Source organism: Muntiacus reevesi, chromosome 2 (assembly GCF_963930625.1).
Source record: "Muntiacus reevesi chromosome 2, mMunRee1.1, whole genome shotgun sequence".
Classification (NCBI taxonomy): Eukaryota; Metazoa; Chordata; class Mammalia; order Artiodactyla; family Cervidae; genus Muntiacus; species Muntiacus reevesi.
This window is the reverse complement of record NC_089250.1, coordinates 51,128,116-51,140,539: the sequence shown is the minus strand read 5'-3', so window position 1 is coordinate 51,140,539 and position 12,424 is coordinate 51,128,116. Positions and strand designations below refer to the sequence as shown.

The 12,424-nt window shown below is 49.7% G+C and overlaps 2 protein-coding genes and 5 non-coding genes across 9 annotated transcripts; 6 read left to right on the top strand and 1 right to left on the bottom strand.

Moving 5' to 3' along the window:
* The first annotated feature begins 1,227 nt into the window (after window positions 1-1,227).
* On the top strand, window positions 1,228-6,561 carry NOP56 (NOP56 ribonucleoprotein). The gene is made up of 12 exons (XM_065921563.1): window positions 1,228-1,277; window positions 1,432-1,521; window positions 1,886-2,000; window positions 2,619-2,780; window positions 2,935-3,133; window positions 3,474-3,661; window positions 3,743-3,894; window positions 4,078-4,178; window positions 4,544-4,692; window positions 4,913-5,034; window positions 5,218-5,352; window positions 6,105-6,561. Exons 1-12 carry the CDS (start codon window positions 1,275-1,277, stop codon window positions 6,474-6,476), a joined length of 1,788 nt encoding a protein of 595 aa, XP_065777635.1. The 5' UTR covers window positions 1,228-1,274; the 3' UTR covers window positions 6,477-6,561.
* On the top strand, window positions 2,379-2,450 carry LOC136162337 (small nucleolar RNA SNORD110). The gene has a single exon (XR_010662137.1). It is a non-coding gene; the product is annotated as a small nucleolar RNA SNORD110 (small nucleolar RNA).
* On the top strand, window positions 3,221-3,356 carry LOC136162285 (small nucleolar RNA SNORA51). The gene has a single exon (XR_010662090.1). It is a non-coding gene; the product is annotated as a small nucleolar RNA SNORA51 (small nucleolar RNA).
* On the top strand, window positions 4,242-4,327 carry LOC136162321 (small nucleolar RNA SNORD86). Its single transcript, XR_010662123.1, has one exon. It is a non-coding gene; the product is annotated as a small nucleolar RNA SNORD86 (small nucleolar RNA).
* Window positions 4,751-4,821, top strand: LOC136162244 (small nucleolar RNA SNORD56). Its single transcript, XR_010662053.1, has one exon. It is a non-coding gene; the product is annotated as a small nucleolar RNA SNORD56 (small nucleolar RNA).
* On the top strand, window positions 5,080-5,150 carry LOC136162243 (small nucleolar RNA SNORD57). The gene has a single exon (XR_010662052.1). It is a non-coding gene; the product is annotated as a small nucleolar RNA SNORD57 (small nucleolar RNA).
* On the bottom strand, window positions 6,559-11,543 carry IDH3B (isocitrate dehydrogenase (NAD(+)) 3 non-catalytic subunit beta). 3 transcript variants are annotated; one of them, XR_010661461.1, is made up of 13 exons: window positions 11,466-11,543; window positions 11,266-11,346; window positions 11,042-11,140; window positions 10,828-10,948; window positions 8,997-9,057; window positions 8,787-8,919; window positions 8,549-8,682; window positions 8,354-8,456; window positions 8,127-8,273; window positions 7,804-7,898; window positions 7,635-7,695; window positions 6,791-6,988; window positions 6,559-6,695 (listed from the first exon to the last, which is right to left on the bottom strand). XR_010661461.1 is itself a non-coding variant. In XM_065921564.1 (12 exons), exons 1-12 carry the CDS (start codon window positions 11,499-11,501, stop codon window positions 6,902-6,904), a joined length of 1,158 nt encoding a protein of 385 aa, XP_065777636.1. In that variant the 5' UTR covers window positions 11,502-11,543; the 3' UTR covers window positions 6,559-6,901. The 3 variants fall into 3 exon arrangements, 2 of the variants coding, with proteins under 2 accessions (XP_065777636.1, XP_065777637.1); XM_065921564.1 differs by having other exon boundaries at window positions 6,559-6,988; XM_065921565.1 differs by lacking the exon at window positions 6,791-6,988.
* Between the last annotated feature and the right edge of the window lie 881 nt (window positions 11,544-12,424).

Sequence of the window (12,424 nt, the reverse complement as noted above, 5' to 3'; positions counted from 1 at the left end):
AACAGATTAATTTTGCAATTCCATTTTAAAACATGAGATGGAGTAACTGATCCAATTCCGTCTTAAAACATGAGATGGAGTCTGAACTCATGATTACAAGTGGATACAGGCAACAAAATGTAAGCACATTTGTAAGCAATATTAAGACCATGAGATTTTAAGATTTATGATTAAAATTTAATCTACCTGATTTTAAGAGCTCAGTACTTGAATCTTGTCAAATAACTGAACTGCTTAAGAAAATACCTTGAATTTATAAATGCACGCTAGTTATGGGAATTTAAGTTGTGAAAATCCCCTTAAGATGATTTATTTTTAAATTTACCAACATATATATACCATTCTGGGGTAACCAGGTTTTGGACTTGTAACTCAGACATTATTAAAGCAAAAGTATCAATAATTTCAAAACAGTCGCCTGAGTGCCATAAAGCTACCCAGAGGACACGACAGCAGCTCCCGTTCACTTAGAACTAACGAGGTACTAAGAAGTTGGGCAGTGCACCAGGGCGTGACACGTGGCCCCGCAAAAGGAAGGTTCTGCCTAAGCAGGGAACAATAAACCGAACCGGGAAAAGATGGGATCATCTTTCTTTCCCACTTCAGCGCCTGAAGCCCTTATTTTTAAAAATAAAATATAACTGAAAAGCACGAAGTCAGCCAAAGGGAATCACGACTTCAAAATCCGCGCCAGCGCGCCGTAGGCCCAGCTTCCGCCCCAGTGATGAAGAAAGCCCGCGCAGAACCCTGGCCCGGGAGAGGGTAGACCCCTATTGCTGGGTGGGGACACAGGGGGTCCTGGTTATCCTGGGGGCGTGAGGCGGGGCCTAGGTCCTGAGATGCCTAGAGCTGCGTAGACCAGGCTCCGCAACAGTTTCTGCTCTGAAGTGTCGCCGCGATCCGCGCGAGGGCCTCCAGCCCGGATCCCACTAAGCTCTGCTGCCTGTAATTTACAGGAATGAAACAAGACTGAATGGACAGTTAACCAGAAAAGCGCCTTTCCAAACCATTTTGCAGCCTGCTGGGCCCGTTCCTGCCGGCCCGTACCAAACAACCATGCGACAGCAGACACCGGAAAAGGCCGACTTGCCGGCGCTCGCGCCCCAGTCCCCGCCCTGCGGGCCGTACCACCCCGGGCGACCCCTCCCGAGGAGCGGGAAGGTACCGTCCCCGGCCTCTGATTGGCCGACGAGACGGGGGCGTGGCCTCAGGAGCCTGGTTCCGCGCGCCAGAGCGCGCTCGCCGCAGTGCTAGCCGGGCCCGGGGCGAGCGCCATGGTGAGGAGTGGCTGTAGGCTGCGGGCGAGTCGGAGACCGTGGTTTGGGCCTGGGTTTGGACCGGAGCGTGGGCTGGGACCAGGGCCTTCCCCGCGGACGGGGCTGGGCAAACGCGGGATCGGTGCTTACTTTGGCGTCCCTGCTGCCTTTTCAGGTGCTGCTGCACGTGCTTTTCGAGCACGCGGTCGGCTACGCGCTGCTGGCGCTGAAGGAGGTGGAGGAGATCAGCCTTCTGCTGCCGCAGGTGGGTGGACATGGTGGGCTAGCCGGCGGCTCCGCAGCCCCTTGGGGCGCGCGGGCCCCAGCATGCACCGCGCGCTCCCACGTGGCTGGCCGCGCATTGGGAGGTGCGCTGGGCCCGACAGCTCCAAAGCAGGGGGTCCTTACCTGCATTCGTGATTAGAATTGCGTTTGAAGCATTAAAAAGTAAGCTTTCCAGACTCCACCTCTTACCGATGAAGCGGAACCAAGATTTAGGGCCCTTGATCTGTCCATCTTTAGTGTTCGGTTGGTCTTAAAAGTGCGTTCAGGTCCGAGAGCTGCTGCTGCTTTACTGCGCCCTAGAGGCAAGAGGGAGGGAAGAAAACCACTCATCTTTCTCCCCCCAGGTGGAGGAGTGCGTGCTGAACCTGGGCAAATTCCACAACATCGTTCGTCTTGTGGCCTTTTGTCCCTTTTCCTCGTCCCAGGTTGCCTTGGAAAATGCCAACGCTGTGTCTGAAGGTGAGTTGGCCACTAAATATTGTAGGGAGATGACCCGAGGTGTAGATCTTGGTACTGTTAACCCTTTAACAACTTAGAATGTAGGCTTTATTTCCTGTAGGCACTGTAGTAGTAAATGATTTTAAGTGCAATCAGGCTGGGGTTGAGGGGCTGGTATAATGGTAGATCTAATCAAATGTGGTTCTCTGCTGGTTTCTTCAGCTGATTGCAAAGGGTAATTTTGATGCTAAAAGCCTGGAGAAAGAGTTTTAGTCCCAGAAGACAGATCTGATGCTAAATACATCCATTGTGCTCAAGGGTGTTTCAAGCTTTCAGTAATATATTTTACACTTATATTATTGGGCCTGAGTTCTGTTCCTCCTATGGTTGATGCTGGCTTTGCAGTGATGACTTGAGTCTGTCAATCCCCTGAGTGAGTGTAATCAGTGATGTCTCCATGTCTCTGAGCAAAGCCTCTGAGCAAGAGGAGGGCTCGCTAGGCACAGGCCATCTTAGCATGCTATGCAAGACCAATGTAAGATCAGTCTGTCACTGATCACCATTTGAGGGGACAAGATCCCTTTTTATGATTTAAGCATCCTTCAGCATGTTAGTGGGAGCTCTGTTCTTTGCCTTGAGGTGTTGTTCATGAGGACCTCCGCCTGCTCTTGGAGACTCACCTACCACCCAAAAAGAAGAAAGTACTTCTGGGGGTTGGGGACCCCAAGATAGGTGCGGCTATACAAGAGGAGTTAGGGTACAACTGCCAGACTGGAGGTGTCATAGCCGAGATCCTTCGAGGTGAGACATTTTTGAAATCTGGAGCCGGTGGGGGTGGAGGGGGGTTTGGAAACCTGGCAGGTTGCTTTTTAGAAGCCCTCCTGCTTGTCTGGTGCCTGTGCATGCAGGAGCTAGCTCAGAGCCTTTACTTACTCACAGTCTCGCCCTCTTCTAGGAGTTCGTCTGCATTTCCACAACCTGGTGAAAGGTCTGACTGATTTGTCTGCTTGTAAAGCCCAACTGGGGCTGGGACACAGCTATTCTCGTGCCAAAGTTAAGTTTAATGTGAACCGAGTGGACAACATGATTATCCAGTCCATTAGCCTCCTGGACCAGCTGGATAAGGATATCAATACCTTCTCCATGCGTGTCAGGTAAAGTGCAGGGGTGACCTGAGAAACAAGGTCTTGGGTCTGTGGGTTAGCTAATTTTGAATCCAGAGATCAGGACTGGTAGAGCTGGGCCTCCCGATGCTTACCACAGGCTGTGTTCTTACACTGACTGTATAGAAAGAGGAGGCAGAGTAAATCCACCCCATATACACCTCAGCCCAGGCAGGCCCTTTACCTGGTCTGTATTGTGAATGGGGAGACATGGAGGTTTTTGGATCTGATTTGTTCCCATTTCCTCCAGGCATAAAGTAGATGTGGAGAGGGCCAAGTGTAGCTTTGAGGCATGACAGCTGGGCCAGGGAGTGATTGTGGTTCTTTGCAGGGAGTGGTATGGGTATCACTTTCCTGAGCTGGTAAAGATCATCAATGACAATGCTACGTACTGCCGCCTTGCTCAGTTCATTGGAAACCGGAAGGAGCTTAATGAAGAAAAGTTGGAGAAGCTGGAGGAACTGACAATGGATGCAGCCAAGGCTAAGGCTATTCTGGATGCCTCACGGTCTTCCATGGGTCAGTACAGAGCCTAGCAGTGAAGATAAGGTATGGGGCTCTGAATATTGGGCTTCTGCATTCACACTTGACTTTCTTTAGGCATGGACATATCAGCCATTGACTTGATAAACATCGAGAGCTTCTCCAGCCGTGTGGTGTCTTTGTCAGAGTACCGTCAAAGTCTACACACTTACCTGCGATCCAAGATGAGCCAAGTAGCCCCCAGCCTGTCTGCCCTAATTGGGGAAGCGGTGCGTCATGGGAAACCAAAACATGGGGGATTATGGGATTACCATGTATATTCGTCATATTGTCGTATTTTGTGACCTGTCATATCTTCCCCACTTGAACTTGATCGGGAGGAGGTTGAAGCAAGTTATGCAATTGGTACGTTGGCAATTCCAGCTTCTTTGACTCCTTGACTCTTTCTCTAGGTAGGTGCACGTCTCATTGCTCACGCTGGCAGTCTCACCAATCTGGCCAAGTATCCAGCATCCACAGTGCAGATCCTTGGGGCTGAAAAGGCCCTGTTCAGGTACCAGTGAGGGCACCTGCTCACACTCAGGTGCCACTTCTGGTGCCCACTTGCTTGTTTGGGGATCACAGTGATGGTTGACCAGGGCTCCCTGACCTATACAGGCCTCTGCTATGGGGGTGATGGCCAGTCCTGGTGTCTGAGTGATTCCCTGGGCTCAGCAAAGGGACCAAGTTTCCAGGTCAGCGACATTGGATGCCTTCCCTCTGCCTCTGGGAGCGGTGGGTTGGCATGAGGTGGGGTAGAAACCCAACCTGGCCTGAGGCTCACTCTGGAAACTGGGGAAAGGGAAGGGAGGCGCTGCCTTAGCTAACACGGTTGAAATTTCTGGTCTTAAAAGTCTCCGCTGAATATTCTTCTCCCAGAGCCTTGAAGACAAGGGGTAACACCCCAAAATATGGACTCATTTTCCACTCTACCTTCATTGGCCGAGCAGCTGCCAAGAACAAAGGTCGCATCTCCCGATACCTGGCAAACAAATGCAGTATTGCCTCACGAATCGATTGCTTCTCTGGTATGGGTGGGGGAGTGGGCAGTTGGGAGGGTGGGGAGGCTGACTACCCTAGCAGCTTCTACAATGATGGCAGTATTTTTCGTCAACAGCAGTTCACCTAGTGAGTGTTGATACTTTGGGTCTGAGTAAAGCTGAGGGTAGGGGGAATGCTGGAGGTTGAGCTAGTAGTTTGTCCTGCTAGGGGCTGATGTGCTTTGTTTACTTATATAAACACATCCAGAGGTGCCCACCAGTGTTTTTGGGGAGAAGCTTCGAGAACAAGTTGAGGAGCGACTGTCCTTCTATGAGACTGGAGAGATTCCCCGAAAGAATCTGGATGTCATGAAGGAGGCAATGGTTCAGGTCAGTTTGGGTCAGGTCAGGTGGGGTAGAATCAGAGCTGGCTGTTGGAGGTGATGAACTGTCTTAGCCTGACCTTGTAGAGTGGAGGCAAAAAACTGATTTAATGAGCCTGATCCAACAAAAGCATGAGAGACCTGGGGAACCAGAGGTCTTCAAGCCTTTTCAGCATCTTTCTTTGGCCAGGCAGAGGAAGCGGCTGCTGAGATTACTAGGAAGCTCGAGAAACAGGAGAAGAAACGCTTGAAGAAGGAAAAGAAAAGGCTGGCTGCAATTGCCCTGGCTTCTTCAGAAAATAGCAGTGCCTTGGAGGAGTGTGAGGTCAGTAGTAAATTGTTAGCCCTCAGCCCTAGGTAAAGATCTTAGGTTATAGGACAAGAAAACAGCAGAACAGAGAATATAGCATCTCAAGTCAGGGTCTACAGTACATGCTTTTGGATTAAATAAAAACTTGAAGTCTCAAAATCTACCTCTTGATTCTATAGAAGGAGATAGGTGCTGAGAAAACTCAAGAGCCCAGACAGCTGGTTTGTAGCAACACCTGTTCATTCCCTGGGCGAGTCTGTTCTGCCTCTGCTGCCTTCCAGGAGTTCTTAACCAGGGATGGTGCAAACTGCACTGCTTATTCAGATGTGTCTAGAGATGATAGCGTCTCATACTGGGAATGGGGAACAGGGAGGGCTCCAGTGTGCTGCTATGGTAGAATCATTCTCCCTAGGACTGTCGGCAGTGCCAGTGTTTCAGGGTCCCCTCTGGCACTTGGCATCATGATTCTTTTTTGTGACCATGGTGAGGTTTTTATGTAAACCTAAGGATAGTCTGATTACCTAAGGATAATTGTGTGTTCTGTCTACCTTTTAAGTGATTGAGGGGGCGGGGGTTACCTTTGATTTGACATGGATTTCCAAAGCTAAGCCATTCTATTAAAAATCATCCCAGAAGCACTAGGCAGTTTTAATGCCATTTTCACTAGTCTTTCTTCCCTGAGTGCTTAACAGCTGGAATTCTAACATGAGTATGTGTACATAAAACATGACACTACTTCATGCCCATTTTTCCCTTTCTGCCATCAGGAGACAAGTGAAAGACCCAAAAAGAAGAAAAAGCAAAAGCCCCAGGAGGCTCTTCAGGAGAATGGAATGGAAGACCCATCTGTCTCTTTTTCCAAACCCAAAAAAAAGAAATCTTTTTCCAAGGAAGAGCTAGTTAGTAGTGATCTTGAAGAGACAGCCGGTACTGGAAGTCTTCCCAAGAGGAAGAAATCTTTTCCCAAAGAGGAAACAGTTACTGACCCTGATGAGTCAGAAAACAAGACGGTCCCCAAGAAAAAGCGGAAATTGTCCAAGGAGGAGCCACTCAGCAGTGGACCTGAAGAGGCTGCTGCCAGCAAGAGCAGTGGCTCCAAGAAAAAGAAAAAGCTCCGAAAGCTATCCCAGGAAAGTTAGAATGGACATCTTCCTAGTGGGACATAACTTAAAGAGGTATTCCCCATCCCATCCCCTAGAGCCCAATAAAAATAAAAACAAATTCACAAGAGTCATACCATGTTTTATTGGACACCTTAACATGGGTGTGGGTGGGACCTATGGGTTGGACAGGGCACCAATGACAGCCTCAGTGAAGTCTTGGCAGGTGGCATAACCACCCATGTCAGAAGTTCGAACCTGTAGGGGAGAATTGTTATCATCTCTGTGGCCTGGGCCCCATCCCTAACCCCCCACCACCTAACTGTTCCCTAAGGAAGCCAGCTCCCAACAACCTAGGCTCTGCCCAGAAGGTAATTATGGTCTAGAGGTATAGGGCTCTTCTCTGGTCCACAGTACTGAAGGGAGGTGTATGGTCCTTGTGAGGTTGGAGGGAATAAAGGGCTCTAGCCCCCATAGGGGTGCAGGTGGCCGATGACAGACTTGATGAAGTCGGTTGTGGTGCTGTAGCCGCCCATGTCTCGAGTCCGTACCTACAGCCACCACCGGCAATAACCGTGGTGAAGAAGAGAAGAGAGCCCATGAAGCTGAGGGGCAGGGCAATGTGATGGAAATGGAATCCAAAGAGGGTGACAAGGTCAGGAAAACAAGATGCAATGCAGCAGAGATGCAAGGAGGCAGCCAGGTTTGGAAAAGCACAAACCTGTGCGCTCCTTTCTGAGGGCCAGAGCCACTATTTGTGCTCTGCTGCAGCCTCAGCAGGGTAAGAAGCTCAGCGTGAGTGAGATGGGAAAGGCAAGTCAGACAGGAGGAAGATACCTTGGAGGAAATAAAGGAGACCAGGTGGGAGCAAAGACAACTGCGGGGGAGTGGCAAATAAGGATAGGCTTCCAGGAATGGAGAAAGTGGTGCCTCATCAGCTATCTCCCTCTGCTCCTCCATCTCCCCCCCACACTAGATAGGAAGCTGCAAGTTCTGCCAGTGGATGAAAGGAAATAGCAGATGGAAAACTAGGAGGCAAAGATGATCAAGAGAATGAGACAGCCAAGAGGAGAAATGAACAGCCCTGACAGGACGGGGAAGAGCAGAAGCTCGGGACCTGGAGGGAAAGGAGGCCCCAACTCAGGTTCCCAGAAATTAGTGCCAAGACCCTAAACCCCATAGCCTTTCTAAACTCACCTTGCCAACTTTAATCACCTTCTTCACTGCCTCTGCAATCATGTTGGAGTGATGCTCGAGACTGCCAATGTGGACAGAAAAACTAGATTACCCCCATGTCATCTTCCTGATTTCCCCAACTGTGTTCCCCAAACCACCCAGCCACCATCCTAGTCTGGCAGTGACCTACTTGAGATGCCGTAGCATGTTGGAAGCTGACAGCAGCATGGCTGTGGGGTTGGCTATGTTCCTGCCCACTGCCTGGGCAAATGGATGCCGGGCACCCTGTGGACAGATGAGCAGCCCAGAGTCACTAGCAGCAGACATTCTGCAGAATCTGCAGTCAGGGGAGGGCATTACATGAGCGGTCAGGCCGGGAACACAGAAGATGCAAGGGTTGGGGGGACAAGAGTAGGCCAGGGTCATGAGAAGGCCAGGGGGATGCACTAGAGGATATGAGGTCAGATGAAGGGCACACACAAGAGGGCTGAGGGAGGAGGTGACCTCACTCACCGTCTCAAACACCGCGTACTCTGCACTGTAGCTCTCACCAGGAACCACACCAGCTCCCCCAACCAGGCCGGCAGCCAGATTGTCAATAATGTTCCCATAGAGATTGGGCATCACCAACACATCAAACTGGTAAGGATTCTGCACCAGCTGGGGGCATGGAGAAGAGACATAAATCCAACTCCCTGCCTTGCTCCTCACTGAGAGCACAGACACTGGGAGGGCCTTACCTGCATGCAGCAGTTGTCTATGATCATTTTCTCAAACTTGATCTTGGGATACAGTTCAGCAACTTCCTCACAGCACTGCAGGAACAACCCATCTCCCAGTTTCCTGTTCATGGGCCAAAGGGAACAGATTCAGCTGGGAGAGTGCTGGGGGCTACCTTCCCAGGACCCTACCCCATGCAAAGTTATGTCCCTCACATGATATTGGCCTTGTGGACAGCTGTGACCTTGCCCCGCCCCTTCTTAGTGGCATAGTCAAAGGCGAACTTTGCAATACGTTGTGATTTGGTTCGAGTGACAATCTTCAAGCACTCAATCACACCCCTCGCACTCTGCATGAGAGAAAAGCAGCTGAGTGACACTGGAAAGAAGTGAAGAAGGAGCTATGCCTCTCTCCCCTCTTCACCCCTGCTCCCCACAGTTTCTAGGACCTCACCTCATGTTCCAGAGAACTGTACTCCCCTTCCGTCTGCTCTCGAATAATCACCAAATCTAGATTGTTGTGTCGAGTCTTATACCCAGGTAGTGACTTCACATGGACTACATTGGCAAACAAGTCCAACTTCCGCCTGGGGATAGGGTAGAGCCATAAACACTGTGCCTGGTGCCCCAGGACCCCACTCACCAATAGCCTCCCATCACCTACCTCAGCCGCATGTCATAGGAGGCTAGCTCCCCTTTATACTCCATTGGGGTGTGGATCTTTCCTGCATAAACAAAGTAGAGGGGGGGGGGGGGGCGGGATCAAGCACAGGCCAAGTTCAAGGAAACCCGGATTGGTGTTTCCTCAGTGACATAATGCAATCCAGACTCCCACCTCACACTCCCAAATAAGTGACCCTTAAATGCCTCTGGAGGCAAGGGGCAAAGGAGAATAATGTAGCTAAAACCAGAAACATTGTGTCCACTGTTTCATTTCTAGTCACCAGACATATGTTGAAACTTCAAAAGGACCTAAAAGAACAGAAAAAAAAGTTCTCATGTTCTCAAAGGGCCTGGATTAAATAGGTTGAGAAACAACTTAGATCTGTGACCTTTCTTGATGTTTCTGTGTCTACATATGTGACATCTTTTCAACCAACACATATCATGTGTCAGGCACTAGGAATACCAACCAAAACCCAACACAAACTCCTGTCTTCAAGGGGCAAACAATGCACTGGAGGAAGAAAGTTAATAGGAAGGACATGATAAATACCATGGGAGAGGTATTACCAACATGCACAGGAGCAGAGAAGAAATTCCCTCTGGCAGTACCAGGAAGTATCACAGAACATCTGGCACTTCAGCCAGACCTTAGTTTGAGTTAGTGTACCAGGTTAAATAGTGATCCCCAAAATGATATACCCATGTTTTAACCCCCAGAACCTGTAAATGTGACCTTATTTGTTAAGACAGTGTCTGCAGATATAATAAGTAAAAGATCTTGAGATGGATTCACAGTGGATCCTTGTAGGTTCTAAACCCAGTAACAAGTCCTTATACAAGAAAAGAAGGAGAAACAGATACAGACACAGAGTGGAGAAAATCGTATCAAGACAGAGGCAGAGACTGAAGTGACACATCTACAACTCAAGAAACACTGAGGAATGCCAGTAGCTACCAGGAGCCACCAGAGAAGCTGGAAGAGGCTAGGGAAGATTCTCCTCAAGTCTTCAGGTGAAGCTCTGCCAACACCTTAATTTTGGGATTCTGGCCTCCAGAACTGGGAAAGAATAAAATTTCTATTATTTTAAGCCACCAAGTTTACAGTAATTTGTGGCAGCATTCAGAAACTAATGCAGTGGGTAAGGAAGATTCCGGCAGGAGGAACCAAAAGGAGAACACTGTGAGCAGAAGGAACAGCAGAAGTCAAGACAGTACACATTTTTGGAAACTAACACAGTCCAGAGTGACCAAACAACAGAACAAATGTTGCAGAAACAAAGGCAGAAAAGCTGAGGCAGAAAAACTCATAACAAACTTACTTTCCTACCCTAAGGCTGGGACTGGCAAAGTCATGGTGGTCTTTCCAAGAGAAGAGCTGTAGAGAATGGACTGTAGGGGCAGAACTGAAAGCCAAAAAGTCTAATGAGGCAGTTACAGTAGGAGAGCAGAAAGACAGAAAAGAGGCAGCTAGAAACGGCATTTCTGAGACACAATTAACAAGACTTGAGGACCATTTCCCTAGGGAAGGAAATGGCAACCCACTCCAGTATTCTTGCCTGGAAAATTCCATGGACAGAAAAGCCTGGCGAGCTACAGTCCAAGCAAAGAGTCTGACGGGCCTGAGCACAATGACCCATGACGTAGCCCCACGACAGACTACAGATTCATAAAGCCTTCCTGCATAGAGCATGAGGCACATGATCCCTCAACTCCTGGGTTTCCAACTGGACTCCCACTGACGGTCACCAATCAGTGGTGAGAACTCAGAAGAGTTAATGTACTAATGTGTGCTGAGGGAAGCTTAATGACCATTTATTCGACACACATACCAATGATGGCCACTTTGTTCTCCTTCATGGAACTCAGCACCTGCTCCAGCTTCTCCTCAGATGCCATATTCTGCACCTCGCTCAGGTGATGCTCCTGGAACTCCACTGGGACAGAGGCAGCCTTCAAGAACAGGTGCCAAACATCGCAGGATCAGAATCGAGTAAGTCCTTTCCAACTCAAGCCATCGTCCCTGTCACGCCCCAGGCCACTCACCTTGAACACCTCCTTGACGGCGTGCATCAGCTCAGGCCCCACGCCGTCTCCTGGCAGCATAGTCACGGGAAAGGCGCCCTCCACCCTCACGTCCTCGCCCTGCGAGCAGGGGCAGCAAAGCTAGAGCTGGGGCGAGGACAGGGGTTCTGGGGCGGGGTGGAGGGGATGGCCAGGAGAGGAGATGTCAGGGGCGTGGGCGAGACCGGAGCCCGGCCTGCGCTTACCTGGGTCCGCGAGGAGGCTTGCGCCACGGTTGAGGTACACAGGCTCCTCCATGCTCCGGGATTCGGAGCGGCGACCAGTGCCTGCGACAGACACACAAGCCTTTTAAGTCGGATCTGGGCGCCTCTGGCCCCGAATACTTCTGTGAGCCCGGTACAAACCCGCCGCCCTCCCGCCTGCCCTTTCGTGTCCCGGGCCTCACTCGGGTCAGGCAGCGGACACGGCCGAGGGCAGCCATGTCCTTCGCAGGAAGTCGCGGAGAAGTGACGCCGGAAGCTGGAGCGGCCCAGGGCCCCTATTTCCGGTCCGGCAGGGATGTTGGGAGGTACCCTTATTTCCTCCAACCAAAACAGCTTACACGGTGGTTTTCCTCCGCTGGCATCCTCTTGGGCTCACCTCTTCCGGTACCCCCTGATGCGGCAGAGAGCTGCGTTGCTTATTGCTTTACTGTCAGTCACCGTATTTAGGTTGAAACTTGAAAATAACATTAAAGGCGAATATGAGGTTTCATTTCTATCAAACGGGGACCTAAATTTAATAGCAAGTTGAAAAACAATACTGGAGAATCTGTCTTAATGTTTTTGTGTCCTCGTATTTGTTATTCTTTTCCTCAGTTCTCACTGAACAGTCGTTTGTCCGACACTAAAGACGTTAATGAACACCACACAATGTATAGGAGAAGGTGTGTGTGTGCCTGGCTTCTTCAGTCTCCGAGCCTGCCCGGTTATTAATCTGTATTAATCAAGTTTCCTCGTTGTTTTTTTCCTAGGTAGTGGTGTTCTTTGCTCTGACCTTTGTTTCCTAATAGTGTAGCCTAGGCTTGAACTCCCCTGAGCAGGATAGTAGTTAGAGACAAATTATCTCAACCTTGTGTGACCCTAAAAGGAAAATTCAGATCGATTTTTCTAAATTTCAGTCACACGCTCTTTATAAAGTACATGCCTAAAGCACATGGCACAAGTGGACATGGAGCCCTTGTTTAAAATGCAGAATTATGTCACTCCAGACTTGCTGAATCCAAATTTCAGGATTGGGACCCCAGAAAGCATATTTAACAGGCTCCCTCAGATGATACACAAATTTAAGAACCACTGACTAGATTGCCTGTGATTTATGTACCTAATCCTTCCAAAAATGTGCAGGGCATTCTCCCAACCCAAG